This window comes from Phoca vitulina, unplaced genomic scaffold (genome assembly GCF_004348235.1).
Source record: "Phoca vitulina isolate PV1807 unplaced genomic scaffold, GSC_HSeal_1.0 scaffold20, whole genome shotgun sequence".
Taxonomy (NCBI): Eukaryota; Metazoa; Chordata; class Mammalia; order Carnivora; family Phocidae; genus Phoca; species Phoca vitulina.
This window is the reverse complement of record NW_022589723.1, coordinates 1,754,122-1,771,338: the sequence shown is the minus strand read 5'-3', so window position 1 is coordinate 1,771,338 and position 17,217 is coordinate 1,754,122. Positions and strand designations below refer to the sequence as shown.

The 17,217-nt window shown below is 33.5% G+C and overlaps 1 protein-coding gene across 1 annotated transcript; it reads left to right on the top strand.

Moving 5' to 3' along the window:
* Positions 1-15,716: 15,716 nt before the first annotated feature.
* LOC116640693 (olfactory receptor 4F6-like) lies at positions 15,717-16,658 on the top strand. Its single transcript, XM_032417847.1, has one exon. The coding sequence runs from the start codon at positions 15,717-15,719 to the stop codon at positions 16,656-16,658; it is 942 nt and encodes a 313-aa protein (XP_032273738.1).
* Positions 16,659-17,217: the final 559 nt, after the last annotated feature.

The window sequence follows — 17,217 nt, the reverse complement described above, 5'->3', positions numbered from 1 at the left end:
TCAAGTAGCAAACTCTGAGCCTCATATTTTGTATCTAAAATGGGATTCTTGTATTAGCTTAATATTTATTTTTTTGTGTGTATTTCTGGACAGTATCCAACCAAAGTAGTTCAGGTAAACAAAGAAATGCACAATAAGTAAAATGGTGATCATAGTGTACTAGATTTAGTTTATACATCACAACAGATATTCACTCTTGCCTTCCTTGCTTTCTTTCTAGCTGAAGTATCCATAACAATGATTGTCTTTGCCTCTGCCATAGAATCAAGGGCCCAGTATGGTTGCTTGTGTAGGTCCTTTGTGTCTCCCTCAGGCATGATAAGAAATTGTTTTGTCTCCTTCCAACACTTCACCTTTGGCTTCCTGCCTCTGGACTCTGTCTTAGTTTAAATTTCCTTCTCCCAAAGAGGAGCTTGAATAAAAGACTTGTATGTAGCTAGTTTATGTGAGAAGGGAATCTCTGGAGGTAAGAATGACAGAACAAAGGAGATGAGACTGGGAAGGAGGAAAAGCCAACATAAATGTATATTTTTGAGGTCACTGAGGAGAGCAAATGTTGTCATGTGCCCACAATGTGCAAGGCAGTGGTCCTAGCATTGAGAATATTAGGTTGACTGAGCTATAGACAAGAACTTAGAGTTCTGAGGGAAAATCAGATCTCAAACAAATACTTATATAAAGAAATAAATAACTGAAAATTATAAATAATTTCTGTGGAAGAAAAGGTATACAGTGTTGTGAGAGAGTGAAGGGGGGAATAATTTTTTTATTTAATTTTTTTTATTTGAGAATATTTGATACACAATGTTACATTAGTTTCATATGTATAATATAGTGATTCAATTTCTCTTTATATTATGCTATGCTCACCACAAGTGTAGCTACCATCTGTCACAACACAGCACTATGACAGTACCATTGACTATATTTTCTATGCTGTGCCTTTTATACCCATGTCATTCATTCCATAACTGGGAAACTGTATCTCCCACTCCCATTCACCCTTTTGCCCCCCCACTGCCCAGCAACTATGGGTTTTCTGTATTTATAGGTTTATTCTGCTTTTTGTTTGCTTTGTTTTTCAGATTTCATGTATAAGTGAAATCATATGGTATCTGACTTTCTCAGTCAGATTTATTTCACTTTGCATTATGCCCTCTAGGTCCATGAAATGTGTCACAAATGGCAAGATCTCATTCTTTTTTATGGCTGAGTAATATTCCATTATATATATATATATATATATATATATATATATATATATATGTCACATCTTCTTATCCATTTGTCTATTGATAGACATTTAGGTTGCTTCCATATCTTGGCTATTATAAAATAATGCTGTGATAAATTTAGGAATGCATATATCTTTTTGAATAGGTGTTTTCATTTTTGGGAGGTAAATACCCGGTAGTGGAATTATTGAATCATATGATATTTCTGTTTTTAATGTTTTGAGGAACCTTCACAGTGGCTGTACCAATTTATATTCCTACCAACAGTGTACAAGGGTTCCTTTTTCTCTATATCATTGCCAATACTTGGTATTTCTTGTCTTTTTTATTCTAGCTATTCCAACAGGTATGAGGTAATAGCTCATTGTAGTTTTGATTTGCATTTCCCTGATGATTAGTGATGTTGAGCATCTTTTCATGTGTCTGTTGGCCATCTGTATGCCTTCTTTGGAATAATGTCTATTCAGGTCTTCTGCCCATTTTTTAATTGAGTTATTTTTTTTTTGGTGTTGAGTTGTAGGAGTTCTTTATATATTTTGGATATTAAACCCTTACTGGATATATCACTTGCAAATATCTTCTCCTATTCAGTAGATTGTCTTTTTGTTTTGTTGACGGTTTCCTTCACTGTGCAAAAGCTTTTTATTTTGGTGTAATCCCAATACTTTTGCTTTTGCTTTCCTTGCCTGAGGAGATGTATCTAGAAAAACGTTGCTATGGCTGATGTCAGAGAAATTATTGCCTGTGTTCTAGGATTTTTATGGTTTCAGGTCTCACATTTAATTCTTTAATCCATGTTGAGTTTATTTTTTGTGTAGGGCGTAAGAAAGTGGTCCCCACTCTTATTTTCTGCACACAGCTGTCTGGTTTTCCCAGCACCATTTATTGAAGAGACTGTCTTTTCCCCATTGTATACTCTTGCCTCCTTTGTCATAGATTAATTGGTCATGTAAGTGTGCGTTTGCTCTGGGCTCTTTGTTCTGTTTCACTCATCAACGTGTCTGTTTTTGTGCCAATACCATACTGTTTTGATTACTCCAGCTTTGTAGTATATTTTGAAATCTGGGAATATGATACCTCCAGCTTTGTTCTTCTTTCTCAGGATTGCTTAACTATTCAGGGTCTTCTGTGATCCGTAGAATTTTTATATTAATTGTCCTAGTTTTGTGAGTAATGCTGGTGGTATTTTGATAGGGATTGCATTGAATCTGTAGATTGACTTGGGTAATATGAACATTTTAAAAATATTAATTCTTAATCCCTGAGCATGGAATATCTTTCCATTTGTTTGTGTCATCTTCAGTTTCTTTCCTCAGTTTTATAGTTTTTGGAGTACAGGTCTTTCACGTCTTTGGTTAAGTTTATTCCCAGGTAATTTATTCTTTTTGGTGCAATTGTAAATGATCTGTTTTTTTTTTTTCCCAAGATTTTATTTATTCATTTGAGACACAGAGATACAGAGAGAGAGAGAGAGAGCATGAGCAGGGACAGAGGCAGAGGGAGAGGGAGAAGCAGGCTCCCCACCGAGCCAGGAGCCCGATGCGGGGCTCGATCCCAGGGCCCCGGGATCATGACCCAAGCCGAAGGCAGACGCCCAACGACTGAGCCACCTAGGCCCCCCAAATGATCTGGTTTTTAAAATTTCTCTTTCTGCTACTTAATTATTGGTGTATAGAAACACTACCAATTTCTAGGTATTAATTTTGTATCCTGCCATTTTACTGAATTCATTTATTACTTGCTGTGGTTTTTTTGTGGAGTCTTTAGGATTTTATATGTATAGTATCATGTCTTCTGCAAATAGTGATAGTTTACTTCTTCTTTACCCATATGGATGCTTATTTCTTTTTCTTGTCTGATTGCTGTGTCTAGGACTTTCAGTACTATATTGAATGAAAGTGGTGAAAGTGGACATCCTTGTCTTGTTCCTGATCTTAGAGGAAAAGCTCTCCATATTTTACCATTGAGTATGATGTTAGCTGTGAGTTTTTCATATATGGCCTTTATTATGTTGGGGTATATTTCATCTAATCCCATTTTGTTGAGAGTTTTTATCATGAACGGATGTTGAATTTTGTCAAATGCTTTTTTTGTATCTATTGAGATGGTCATATGATTTTTATCCTTTTTGTTGTTGATGTGGCATATGATGTTCATTGATATATGAATATCAAACCACCCTTGTATCCCCAGAATAAATCCCACTTGATCGTGTTGAATGATCTTCTTCATATATTGCTAGATATAATTTGTAATATTTTGTTGAAGATTTTTGTATCTGTATTCATCAGGGATATTTGCCTGTAGTTTTCTTTTTTTATGGTGTCTTTTTCTGGGTTTGGTATCAAGGTAATTTTGGCCTCAAATATATTTGGACGCTTTTCTTCCGCTTCTGTTTTTGGAATAGTTTGAGGTGAATAAGTATTAACTTTTCTTCAAATGTTAGGCAGAATTCACCTGTGAATCCATGTGTTCCTGGAATTTTATTTTTTGGTAGCTTTTTTTTCTGATTTAATTTCATTACTTATCATTGATTTGTATTGTTTATCCTGGTTTTGTGAATAATGCTGGTGGCTGTTGAGATTTTCTATTTCTTTCTGGTTCAGTTTTGGAAGATTGTGTGTTTCTAGGAATTTATCCACTTCTTCTAAATTTCTAGTTTGTTGGTATATTAATTTTATAATCCTTTATATTTATGTGGTGTCTGTTGTTACTTTACTTTCATATCTGATTTTATTTATTTGGGTCCTTTTCTTTTGATGAGTGGGTAATGATTTATCAATTTTGTTCATCTTTTCAAAGAACAAGCTCTTGGTTTCACTAATTTCCTTTCTTTCTTTCTTTCTTTTTTTTTTTTAGTTCTATGTCATTTATTTCAGCTCTCATCTTTGTTTTCTTCCTTCTACACACCATGGGCTTTGTTCTTATTTTTCTAGTTTCTTTAGGTAAAAGAGGGAATAATTTGGATTTGTAATTCAGAGAAGCCTACATAACAAGTGAGATCTAAAATATTCCTGAAGCACATAAAAATAGAAAACAACTGTAATTTTAGAGTAATAGTAACTAATATACATAGTCTTTGGGTATTCACATGTGATTCATCATTTAAACTTATTTTATTTTTATTTTTTGTCTGAATGTAAATAGTTTCCTCAAGATCACAAAGCTGTTAAGCGGTAGACCTAGATTTCAAAGTGAGGAAGCCTGACTCAGAGAACCTGTGCTCCTAGACACTATACTGTGAAGAATGAAGAAAAAAATGGTAGAAAATACCAGTGGAACAAAGAATATTGTGTGGGATCATGCTATGAGAGCCATTTATAATTTCTTATTGGCCTTTGTTCTGCTCATTTAATGAACAACTATAGTGAAAATTGAAAAATTCTGTTTGAGGATACCTATAGCAGATCCATTCAAAGCCAAGTCCTCGTACATTTCTGTAAGGTACTACATGACCTGATCCCTGTTTATTCCTTTGATTGATCTCCTACTACTCTGTCCCTTATTTACTCTACCCACCTTAAATTCCTTACTGTTCCTAGAACATGTTAATCATGCTTTATGCTATAACCTTATGGCTTTTGCAATAGTTGCCCTTCTAACTGACACATAATTCCCCTAGTTGTCCTTATGTATAAACCCCTCAATTTCTTTAAGTCTTTCTTTAAATATTACCTACTCAAAGATGTCTTTCCTATGCTGACCATTCAATTTAATACTGCAATCAGCCTGACCCTGGGTACTCATTTTCACTTTTACTCTGCTCTACTTCTTCTTTTTTGACCCCCACTGTGCAGATCAGCTTCTAACATAAACATGTGGTTATTTATTATGTTTATTGATTAGTGCATATTGAGTATTTTCTGTCTTTCACTACTAAATCCTCAAAGACATGAGTATTTATTTTGCTCTCTAATTTACCTCCAGTTATCTGTACAGTAAAAAGTAATGTATAATGTATAATCAATATCTGTGAAATTAACAAACGTAATGATTATGCAATATCTCTTGGGTAATCACAGCTCATCAAGTATATGCAGTATACTTTGATGGGTTACATCAATATTTCTTAGTTTGGAACCTTGATTTCTGGGTGTGAAGTAGACTTCAGGAATATCCCCAACATCATTTGATATAATTTTTTTTTTGGTCTATGTTACTTTTCTTATTGCAACTTGAGCTGATTAACATAGTGTCCTAACAACCATTAAAACAGATCATTTGACATAATTTAATGGCAAGCAAGACAGGACTGAATATGTGTAGACATGACATTTTGGTAATAAAGTATTTGTGGGTCAGGGTGAAAAAGAAATGTTTGATATCACTCAGTTCTGAAAGTGCTGATCTTAGTCAACTAGAGATACGTAAATGTTAAATTATCACTTGAAAAACATGTAACATATTATGTTTTATCCAGCCAGGTTGGTTTCTTTTTAGTGTGAAAATGAGATTATAGCTCTAGAACAGAGGGTTGGTGAGAAAGCATTAAAATAGAATAGATACATGTTCTGTGCAAAAATACCTTACTAAAGCGTTTTAGGAAAAATCTCTTCCCACTGAGTATGGTTAACAAAGTTGGATACAATTTCAAAAGAAACTTTCATTAAATGCATATTAGAGATGGCAAAGAAATAAGAATGTTTTAAACTCAGTTTTATTTCAAGGCACAATAAAAAGTAATAGAAATGCATTCTTGAGACAAAGCAATCATCAGAACCTGAGGCAGATATGACATATTTTGGAATTATTGGATAAGGAATTTAAAATAACTATAAATAACACATAAAGGGTTCTAATGGGAAAAGTAGACTATATGCAAGAACAGATTGTTAATGTAAACAGAGAGAAATTCTAAGAATGACAAAAAATAATTCATGCAGAATATTCAAGAATGGGGGACAATAATAAAAGGACATATGTATAATTGGAATTCCAGAGGAAAGGAAAGAGAAAAAGGAGCAGAAGACATATTTGAAATAATAATGGCTTGAGAATTTTCCAAAAGTAATGATCAATATGAAAAAAAAAGAAAGAAGAAAAAAGTCTACACATAGGTATATTATATTCAAACTATAGAAAACAAAAGAAAAGAGAAATTGAAGGAATCCAAAGAGGGGTAAACACATTATTTATAGTGGAACAAAGATAAGAATTATATCAGACTTCTTGTCATAAGCCATGTAGTTAGAAAGAGTGAAGTGAAATATTTATCATGTTAAAAAAAAACTAACTTAGTACGTTTAGCAAAATTATCCCCCAAAAGTGTAGGGGGGAGAACCTTTCTCAGAGAAAGAAACTGAAAGTGTTCATTCTTCGAAAAGACATAACATTCCTTAGTGTGCATGCACCTAATAACAGAGCATGAAAATACATGAGGCAAAACCTGATATAAATCCAAGGAGGAATAGACAAATCCACTATTATAGTTAGAGACTTCAACTCTCTGTATTCAATAACCAATACATCCAGAAGGCAGAAATTTAGTAAGCACATAGTTGCTCTCAAAAGTACCATCAGTCAGCTTGATCTAATTTACATTTATAGACCACTTCATCCAACAATAGCAGAATACACATTCTTTTCCAGTTCATATGGAATGTTCAGCAAGATAGACCACATTCTGGGTCATAAAATATACCTTAACAAATTTAAAAGAGTAGAAAGCATACCAAGTATGTTCTCACATTGGAACTAAACTAAAAATCAACAGAAATATAGCTGTAACATTCTAATATATTTGGAGATTAAGCAATACACTTCTAAATCACACATGGATCAAAGAAGAAGTCTCAAAAGATATTAAAAATGCTTTGAACTACATGAGAATGAAGCTACAATTTATCAAATTTTGTGGGACACAATGAGAGAAGTATTTCGAGGGAAATTTATAGCATTGAATTCATATATTAGAAAAGGATAAAGATCCAAACTCAGTAATTTAAGCTTACACCTTAGAAAACTGAAAAAAAAGAACAAGTTAAGCCTAAAACAAGTGAAAAAAAAGACATAAATATTAGAGCAGAAATCAATAAAATTTAAAGCAGAAAAACAATAGAAAAGCTCAACCACAAAAAGGTGGTTCTTTGAAAAAATCAATAAAAGTAATAAACTTCCAGCCATGGCAACCAAGGGAAAAAGAGAGGAGACACAAATACCAATATTAGAAATAAAAGAGGGGTCAGTACTAATCATTGGATACTAAAAGAATAAGGAAATATTATGAACAACCTTAAACCCATGAATTTGATACCTTAGATGAAATGGACCAATTAATTCCTTAAAAAACACAAACTATCAAAACCTACATAATGTAGAAATAGATAATATGAGAGGCCTATATGTAATGAGAAACATGAATCAATAATTAATAACTTTCAAAAAATGCAACTGGCCCAATTGGTTTCACTGGTGAATTTTACCAAACATTCATGGAAGAAATGATATTAATTCTCTACAATTTCTTCCAGGAAATAGAAACAAAGTGAACACTTCCTAATTCACTTTATGAGGCTAGCATTATTCTTTTCTTTAACTTAATAAGTGCTAATTATTTATTATTTTTATTATCATTTATTACTGCTACTACCGTTACCATCATCATATATACCTCCCTAGTGTTTTTTATTTTGTTTTGTTTCAAGTTTTTATTTAAATTCTAGTTAGTTAACATAGAGTGTAATATTGGTTCAAGAGTAGAATTCGGTGATTCGTCACTTACATATAACACCCAGTGCACATCACAATAAGTGCCCTCCTTAATGCCCATCACCCATTTAGCTCATCCCCAGCCCACCTCCCTCCATCAACCCTATTTGTTCCCTATCTTTAAGAGTATCTTATGGTTTGTCTCCCTCTTTTTTTTTTCCCCCTTCCCCTATGTTCATCCGTTTTGTTTCTTAAATTCCACATATGAATGAAATCATATGGTGTTTGTCTTTCTCTGACTGACTTATTTCGGAGGCTAGCATTATTCTTATACCTAAAGCAGGTGTAGATGTTACAAGAAAGAAAAACTACAGACCAATATCTTTCATGAACACACATGCAAAATCCCTAACAAAATATTAGCAAATCAAAATCAACAATATTTAAAAAGATTATACCCAAGACCAAGGGGGAGTTATTTTTATATTATAGCAATCATATTAAAAGGAGTCAGTATAGTGTAGGGATTAAATTCATGTACGTTGAAATCAGAAAATAATTGTGTTTGAATATTAGATCTGATTCTAGCATAGTGACCTTGGCCAACATATTTAATCTCCATGGTATATAATATTAGTATCTCTAAAATGGGGATGGTAATTGTATAAATGAGGTAAAAAGCAGGTACAGTGTTTCCATGGATAGTCCATGAATATGCTTCCAAAAGAATTCTAAATAATTCTTAATGAGTTTGTTTATAACTATTCCTTTTTCCCTGGTATTGATCTAAATGATAATTAATTTATAGACATTAAAATGTTAGAAGATACTGCTTTTCCTTGAAGGTATTTTTTCTGTCATATTTTATTAGACATTGCTTTATTATACATTGCTTTCCATTTACTTATTTAACCAAACTTCTGATACTTTTTCCTTCTCTGAATGCAATGCCATGAGAATTAAAACTAAAACTCCCATGATGAATGGCCTGGGGACTCAGGTCATGGAATCATCAAATGGTCACCAAAAGCTGTTAAGTTACTACTGTTAGAGCTGGAGCAGTTGTGAGAAGCACTACCCATATAGCATCAGAGAGGGAAACATTTTTTAAAAGATCCAGTAACAGTGAAAATAGTGCTTTCTGTTTTTTTTTTTAATTATTTTGGCGAGGTAAGTGGAGATGATATATGTCAATAGCCTGTTAAAATTATTGGCTGTTTTTGTCATACTGGTAATGCACACATTTATGGAACAACTGTATAAAGTTTCTCTCTCTCTCCTTCCTTTTTTAAAAATCTGCATTTGAATTCAACAAGCACTTATTAAACACCCAGTGGTGCCAGTCCAAGGGAGAATTTTCATTTCAGGTTGTATGCATTGCTCCATATGCCTAGATTAGGTCTTAATTTACAGGGAAATTTCTGAGTCTTGATTATATTACATTTGGATAGGGACTAGAAAGGATGTTGGAAATTGGTTTTAATGTGAATAGCCTTATACTGCCATACGTTCACAGCAATTTCTAGATTAGTGATTGTTTTTTATACTATTGGCATTAGTTTTAAATAGGAATAAGATGTAAAATAAAAGTCTTTACCACAAACCATTATCATCAGTTACCCATGCATTTATATACATGTGCATGTCCACATCCATCCAAGCACTCATCATCTTTCCGAAACTCACAGCACTTACATGGGCCAGGATTTGGGACTAAGACACAGTCCCTTCTCTCAAGAAACTCATAGACCTAGCAGGGGGGATGGAGAGACTATTTAATTGTAAATTATACTATTATGAGAAGTTTGCAAGTATGATGTGAAAACATAGAGGAGGAGTATATAATCCAGACTGGAGGAGAGGGAGACACGTCCTTGAGTAATTGTTGCATAGGTGGAATGAATTTTTAGAATGAGAGGTAGTCAGCCAAATGAAAACAGTCAGGATACATTTAGTGCAGAACAAAAGTATGGGTAAACCTGAACATTCATGAAAGTGCAAAGGGTGTCCTTGTAGTTCATGACATGACGTTTGTGAGGGGAGGGGGAGATGGGCTGTGGACAGATCCCAAGAGTTTTATATGCCAATGCTGTGATGTTGAGAGAGCAGGAAAAATTACTGAGGAATTTTAAGCAGTGAGTAGGCAACAGAAGAAACAAGAAATATTCTACTGATATGTATGTTAACTGCCTCTCTTAAAACCTTTATGGTATTCCTTGCTTGTTTCTATTCCTCTCTCCACTTTCTTTTCTTCTTTGTTCCTGTCCCTTCTCTTTCCTCCCTTTTCTTGCCTCTTCCTACCATCTCTTTCCTTACTAGTATCCATCAACTAAACAATAGATATGTTTTTAGAAACTAGCAATAGACTGCTCACATGAGATTTTATCATGGCGATGAATCTCTGAGAACATTTTTAAAGTGACTGTTGTGATACTTCATGACTATACAGTTGTTCACATATTTGTAAGACTTTATTTCAGTTTTTAAATGCTTATTTGAATGATATTGATATCACTACAATCTGAATTTGAAAGACTGCACAACTTGAACCCCTTATTTTGTATTTAAAAATCATATTTTTAAAAAGATTTATTTATTTGAGAGAGAGTGCATGTGCACCAGCTTGTGTGGCAGAGGAGGGGCAGAGGGAGAGAGACTCTCTCAAGCAGACTCTCTGCTGAGCGCGGAGCCCTACTCAACACTCGGGGCTCGATCTCAGGATCCTGAGATCATGATCTGAGCTGAAACTGAGAGTCGGATGCTTCACCGACTGAGCCACCCAGGCACCCCTTAAAAATCATACTTTTTAAGTCAAAAGCAATATAAGTTGTTTTAGACCATTTAAACAGTACAGAAATACAGACTTCAGGAAGTGAAAGCCACATATTATCTTACTTTTCAGGACTTACGATTTATAATATTTTGTATTCATTCTTGGAGAACTTTTTTCAAACACAAAGTTTCATATTAATTTTATGCACTTTCTTGTGTTTCACTTAAAATTTAAATCTTTCCAAGATCTGTATGTGTAGAATCATTTAGTTGATTTTAAGAGCTTCATAGTATTCCATTGTATATATGTACTAAAATGTGATTAATACCTTCTCTACTGATTGACATGGGTCAGCAACATTCTATTATATGTATACATGTCTGTATCTATTTGTAAATACATATATATTATATGAACATCTATGCTGCGTACTAGGAATAGATTTGTACATTTTAAATTCTAATAAATATTATCAATTTATAATCCCTTCATGAATGTATAAGAGTAACTTTTATATTGAAACCTTGATAATACTGAGAATTCTTTCTCTTTCTCTTTTGATCAGTAAAACAAAAAACAATGAAGGTTGATGATGATCACTGATGATGATGAGACTGAACATCAATAAATGTGTTTATTGGCCAGTCATATGTGTTGTTGTTGTTCCTGGTGTTAGTTACGTATGCATGCTTTCCCACTTTTTAAAGTGAGACCTCCTCCTTGTGGAGTTAGTATAGATTTTTTTTCTGTCAAATATAATACTGTGATTGATGACAATATTTTTCCTCCTTATTGAAATGCATCAAATTAAGGCAGTTTGTATTTATAAAGGAATTTTTGACATTTGGAAAATAAGAAAAAGAGAAAAACAGGGTAAAACACCCAATTTTCCTACTAAGAAAAAAATTCATCTTTTTTTTCCTTTTACTGACTTTTCTGTTGGTTGTTAAAGTATTTTTATGTATTTTATACAGTTGGGAACATACTAAATGTGTATGTTTTTTTATATTCCAGAATATCCACATTTTAAAATATCCACACATTGTGTGCTCAAAATCTTTAGATGGAGTTGATTATAGGTCCTTTGAGATGTCATGTCCACTGCTATTCACCTCTGTGATTATCCCATTATCCTTTGCTTAATTTTGCTGTATTTTATCTTAGTTGTTAGCTATAAAATTCTCCATCCATTCATTGCTCCTGTGGTGGCTCCTAGCACCACCCCTGTAGTGTTTCCTTTTGGCTACAATACTTTGTCCATGTCCATAGCCCTCAGGATTCCCATTACTGCCTGGCCTGACCTCTCAAGTCTATTCTTGGCTACCATGGGATCGTGATGCTTCCACCTACTTATGCTGCTTTCCTGCTGAGGAAGAGCAGACTTGCGACATGCAGGAGCCTGGGTGTGATGTGGGGTAGCAAAGAGAGGAATGATGATATAAGAAAGAATGGTTGTTAGTAGTGTGGGGCCTGGACAAAAGTTTGGTGTTGGCAGTGCAAGTGGAGGAACTCATGTTATTTAATTCAGGTGTGGAATAAGCATCCGTGTTTGATTTGGTTGTTTAATGATAAGGTAGTTTAGAAAATTATGTAAGAAACAAGTAAGTTACTATGTTAGATTGAAATATGTAACATTAAAATTTATGTTTGGAACTACAGAAAGAGCAGTACCATATGGTTCAAACTAATAAATGCACAGAATCCCAGAGAGTAACAATTTATTGATAAGCATTGAAGATAAGCATATTTCCATTTTTTTCCTAGATATGTAAGTTTTAAAAATGGGTTTCCTATTCATTTTTTTTCTCAGATCTAGGGTTAGGGTTAAGGTATGTGTCTGATATCCTGCTGGTCGGAGACCTCTCCAAAGGATTAGGGTTAGGGATTAGGGTTTCCTATTCACTTTATTTTATAACTATTTCTTTTTATTTAATGAAAATTATTCATATCTTTTCATGGTACAGACTTTTATTTCAATGTACAAAGTTGAATGCCTCCTCAGGAGGAATTACTATTAATAATTTAATTCTCTATTGTGGACATTTAGGTTATTTCCAATATTTTTAAAATAAATATGGTGCTAATAGGTAACCCTATAGCTTTTTAATTCATCTATTGTAACATTAAGCAAATTTTCTTGACATGAGATTCTTGGTCATAAATTAAGGAAAATTAAATATTTTTGGTATGTATTATTGTTATTTCAAAGAATTCTGCAGTTTGTTTTATTGAAGTATAGTTGATAAACAATACTATACTAGTTTCAGGTGTACAGTATAATGATTCACCAGTTCTATACATTACACAGTGCTCACCATTATAAGTGTAGTTACCATCTGTCACCAAACATCATTATAATATTATTGACTATATTCCCTATGCTGTATTTTCATTCTAATGACTTACTTATTTTACAACAGGAAGATTGTACCTCTTAATCCCCTTCACGTACTTTGCCCATCCTGCCACCCCCTCTCCTCTGGTAACCATTAGTTTCTTCTCTGTGTAAGTCTGTTTCTGTTTTTTTAATTGTTCGTCTTGGTTTTTGGATTTCACATATAAGTGAAATCACTTGGTGTTTGGCTTTCTCTGTCTTGACTCATTTCATTTAGCACAACACCCTCTAGGTCCATCAAAGTCATCACAAAAGACAAGATCTTATTCTTTATTATGGCTGAGTAATATTCCATATTCCAGTAATATTCCATATATTCTATTCTATATATATATAATCCATACAATCTAATATATATATTGGATACATCTGTATCCATTCATCTATCAGTGGACACTTAGGTTGCTTCCATATCTTGTAAATAATGCTGCAATAAACATAGGAGTGCAGATATTTTTTTTGAATAGATGTTTTTGTTTCCTATGGGTAAATACCCAGTACTGGAATTGTTGGATCATATGGTATTTCTATTTTTAATCTTTTTTTAATTTTAAAATCAATTTTATTGCTATATAATTTATACAGAATGAAATTCACTAATTTTTAAATATACAATTCAATGACTTGCCAAATATATGCATTTATGTAACCACAAATGCAATAAATGCATTTAAAATGTAGTTGGTGGCTAATCATTATTTGGAGAAAGTTTAAAAAATAACACAAAATCTATAATTTATAAAGAGAAATGTGAATATATTAAATTTAGGTGGTTAAATATGGAAAAACTAAATTCTAAATAATAGAAAGCACTATTAATGAGTGTATCTGATTCCTCACAGCATCATCCATGATAAATCATCAATATTTTAAAAACTGAGACAATTTGTTAGAACAAAATGGTACTCTGGTGTAATCTTATTTACATTTAACTGATTACTGAGTGTTTTACTTTTCATATGATTATGACTAATAGGCATTTTGTTTTTGTTAATAGTTTTCATGTTTTATTCATTTTAAAATTGGTATATTACATTTTTGGAATGTATTTGGAAGAAGTAATTTCATATATTTTTTTAATTTTTTAAAAAAGATTTTATTTATTTATTTGACAGAGAGAGACACAGCAAGAGAGGGAACACAAGCAGGGGGAGCGGGAGAGGGAGAAGCAGGCTTCCTGCTGAGCAGGGAGCCCGATGCGGGGCTCGATCCCAGGAGCTGGGATCATGACCTGAGCCGAAGGCAGACGCTTAACGACTGAGCCACCCAGATGCCCCAAAGTAACTTCATATTAAAAATGTTTATCATCTGTCTGATATTTTCCACAGTGTTTTTACTTTTATTTTTATAGTGCTTCTATCTTCATATAAAATCAATGTGTATATCTGTATACACTATCTTTCTATATGCATAGCTACATATAATATGATTTTGATTTTAATGTCTTGATTACTGTCAACTATTTCCTCTTTGTTTTGTTAATGAAGGATGTTAAGAAAGAGTTTTCCACGGGTGCCTGGGTGGCTCAGTCGGTTAAGTGTCTGACTCTTGATTTCAGCTCAGGTCATGGTCTCAGGGTTGTGAAATCTAGTCCTGCATTGGGCTCCACACTGGGCATAAAGCCTGCTTAAGATTCTCTTCCTCCCTCTCTGTCTGCCCCTCCTCCCTCCCTCTCCAAAAAAAAAAAAAAAAAAAAAATCAGTTTTCCATCTTAATGTCTAGGTATTTATATATTTCTTTTGTTTTTTTTCTTAACATTTAAATATCCATTAAAAATTTCCTTGAGTTCATGTTGAAAGGCAAAAACCTACATTTTTCCAGGTTTCATCTCCTTGTGTCAACACTGTTGATTGAATAATTCACCTTGTCCACACTGATATATTATTCTTCATTAATCTCCTGAGAGGTCACTAAGTTTACTTTAGGCTTTTCATTCAATTCTTTACATTGAAGCTTTGGTTACTGTTTGACAGCAGAAATATATCAAGCTACTCCTTAAAATCCCCAGTAATTTTCTGTTGCTCTTAGGATATAACGCAAAGTTCAATTCATGGATACAAGCTTCCATCCTGTCTGGCCTATTGCTCCAGCCTGATTTCAATTGTTCATTCTCTTGCCCTGCTAACATTCCTATCTCATGATCTTTGCACATGGTGTTTCCATAGTCTGGACTCTACTTTTCAGTATTAACTCCTTGTTAAGCAGAATCTGAACAATCGCCATTTGAATGAGTCACATTGTTCTTATGGTAGTCTGTTCATTTCCTTTAAATCTATTATCAGAATTCTATCTGTATTTAAAGCTATTAAATTCTAGTTCCACCATTAGCCTGTAAACCTCCTGAAGCCAAGATCAGTATTTTACCTCAAAACTTGACATAGTACCAGGCATATGGTAGATCCTCAATAGGATTATTATGTTATCCTCTTTATGTATATTAGCTGAATGGATAAATTAATACATGATTTAAAAAAAATGTTAATGTTTAAAAGTTTTGTTTTTTAAATGATGTTTTTTAAAAAAAAACACCTTATGGCTGTTACTGAAGATTTCTTCTTAAAACAAGATATAATGAAAGCTCATATCTGTTTTTTAAATAATAATTTTTGATAAATTCTTTCTTCATTATTTTGGTTTGGTCTTTTAGGTTCACCAGGCAAAGCCAATGTATGAAGCAAATTACTCTGAAGTGTCTCAATTTGTATTCTTGGGACTTTCTACCTATAGACCAGTGCAGCATTTTCTCCTTACTTTCTGTACAGTGTTTTATGTAACAATTGTTTTTGGAAACCTCCTTGTGGTGTTTACAGTGACCTTTGACCCTTACTTACATTCCCCCATGTACTTCCTTTTAGCCAATCTCTCATTTATTGATTTATGTCTTTCTACCTTAACGGTTCCCAAGATGATATCTGATCTGCACTCAGGGCACAAAACCATATCCTTTCAGGGATGTGTCATCCAGATATTTGTCCTTCATGTCCTGGGTGGATCTGAGATGGTGCTGCTCGTCGCCATGGCCTTAGACAGATATGTGGCCATATGTAAGCCCCTCCACTATCTGACTATCATGAGTCCGCAGATGTGCATTTTACTTCTGTCTGGTGCTTGGGCTATTGGCTTCATTCATTCAGTGGCCCAGTTAGCTTTTGTTGTCCATTTGCCTTTTTGTGGTCCTAATGAAATAGATAGTTTTTACTGTGACCTTCCTTGGTTTATCAGACTTGCCTGCACAGACACCTACAGAATGGAATTCATGGTTATTGCCATCAGTGGGTTCATTTCCATGGGCACCTTCTTCTCATTGCTTATCTCCTATATCTTCATCCTGGTCACTGTATGGAAACGTTCCATACGTGGTGGTTTGTCTAAGGCCTTTTCTACTCTGTCAGCTCACGTCACTGTGGTGATTTTGTTCTTTGGACCATGCATTTTTGTTTATGTGTGGCCATTTCCCACCGTGTCAGTGGATAAATTTCTTGCCATTTTGGACTTTATGATTACACCCATTCTGAATCCTATTATCTACACATTGAGGAACAAGGACATGAAGATGGCAATGAAGAGACTGCGTAGTCAACTCCTGAGTTTGAGAATGATCTCCTAAATAACTCATGAGAAAACAAGTGGTGCCTTCTGAAAGTAATACTGTATGCGTAAATGTTAAAGGGTTATACACTATTTTAAAACAATTAATTTTCTTTATTTCAGCAGTTCAAAAATCTTGGATAGTTTATTCCATGTTAATGACCAATAGTGTGATTATATATCTATATCTCTATATGTCTCTCTCTATATATCTAAGACTATTTTGCATATTTTAAAATTTTACAATACTGAAAATACACATTTTGTGTGGCTTACATTTTGAATAGTCCATAGAATCTTGGAAAGTTTTATGAATTTGAAGTTACTGTGCTGTATTTGCAGAGCAACGATGTAAAAAATTTTTCTGTGTTATTGAGTTGGAACATATTCTCATGTAAAGAGAATGATTGGTTCTTACAACTTATTTTTGGCAGGCAAAGCAGGCTTGTTTTTAAATTGATTCAGGTGTGCTGTTTCTTTTTTCTTTTCTTTATTACTTATGTTAACAGATACACTCTGTTACATGAATATAATTTTGGTCGTAGATTAAATATTATCTGATATTCACCTATGCAGAA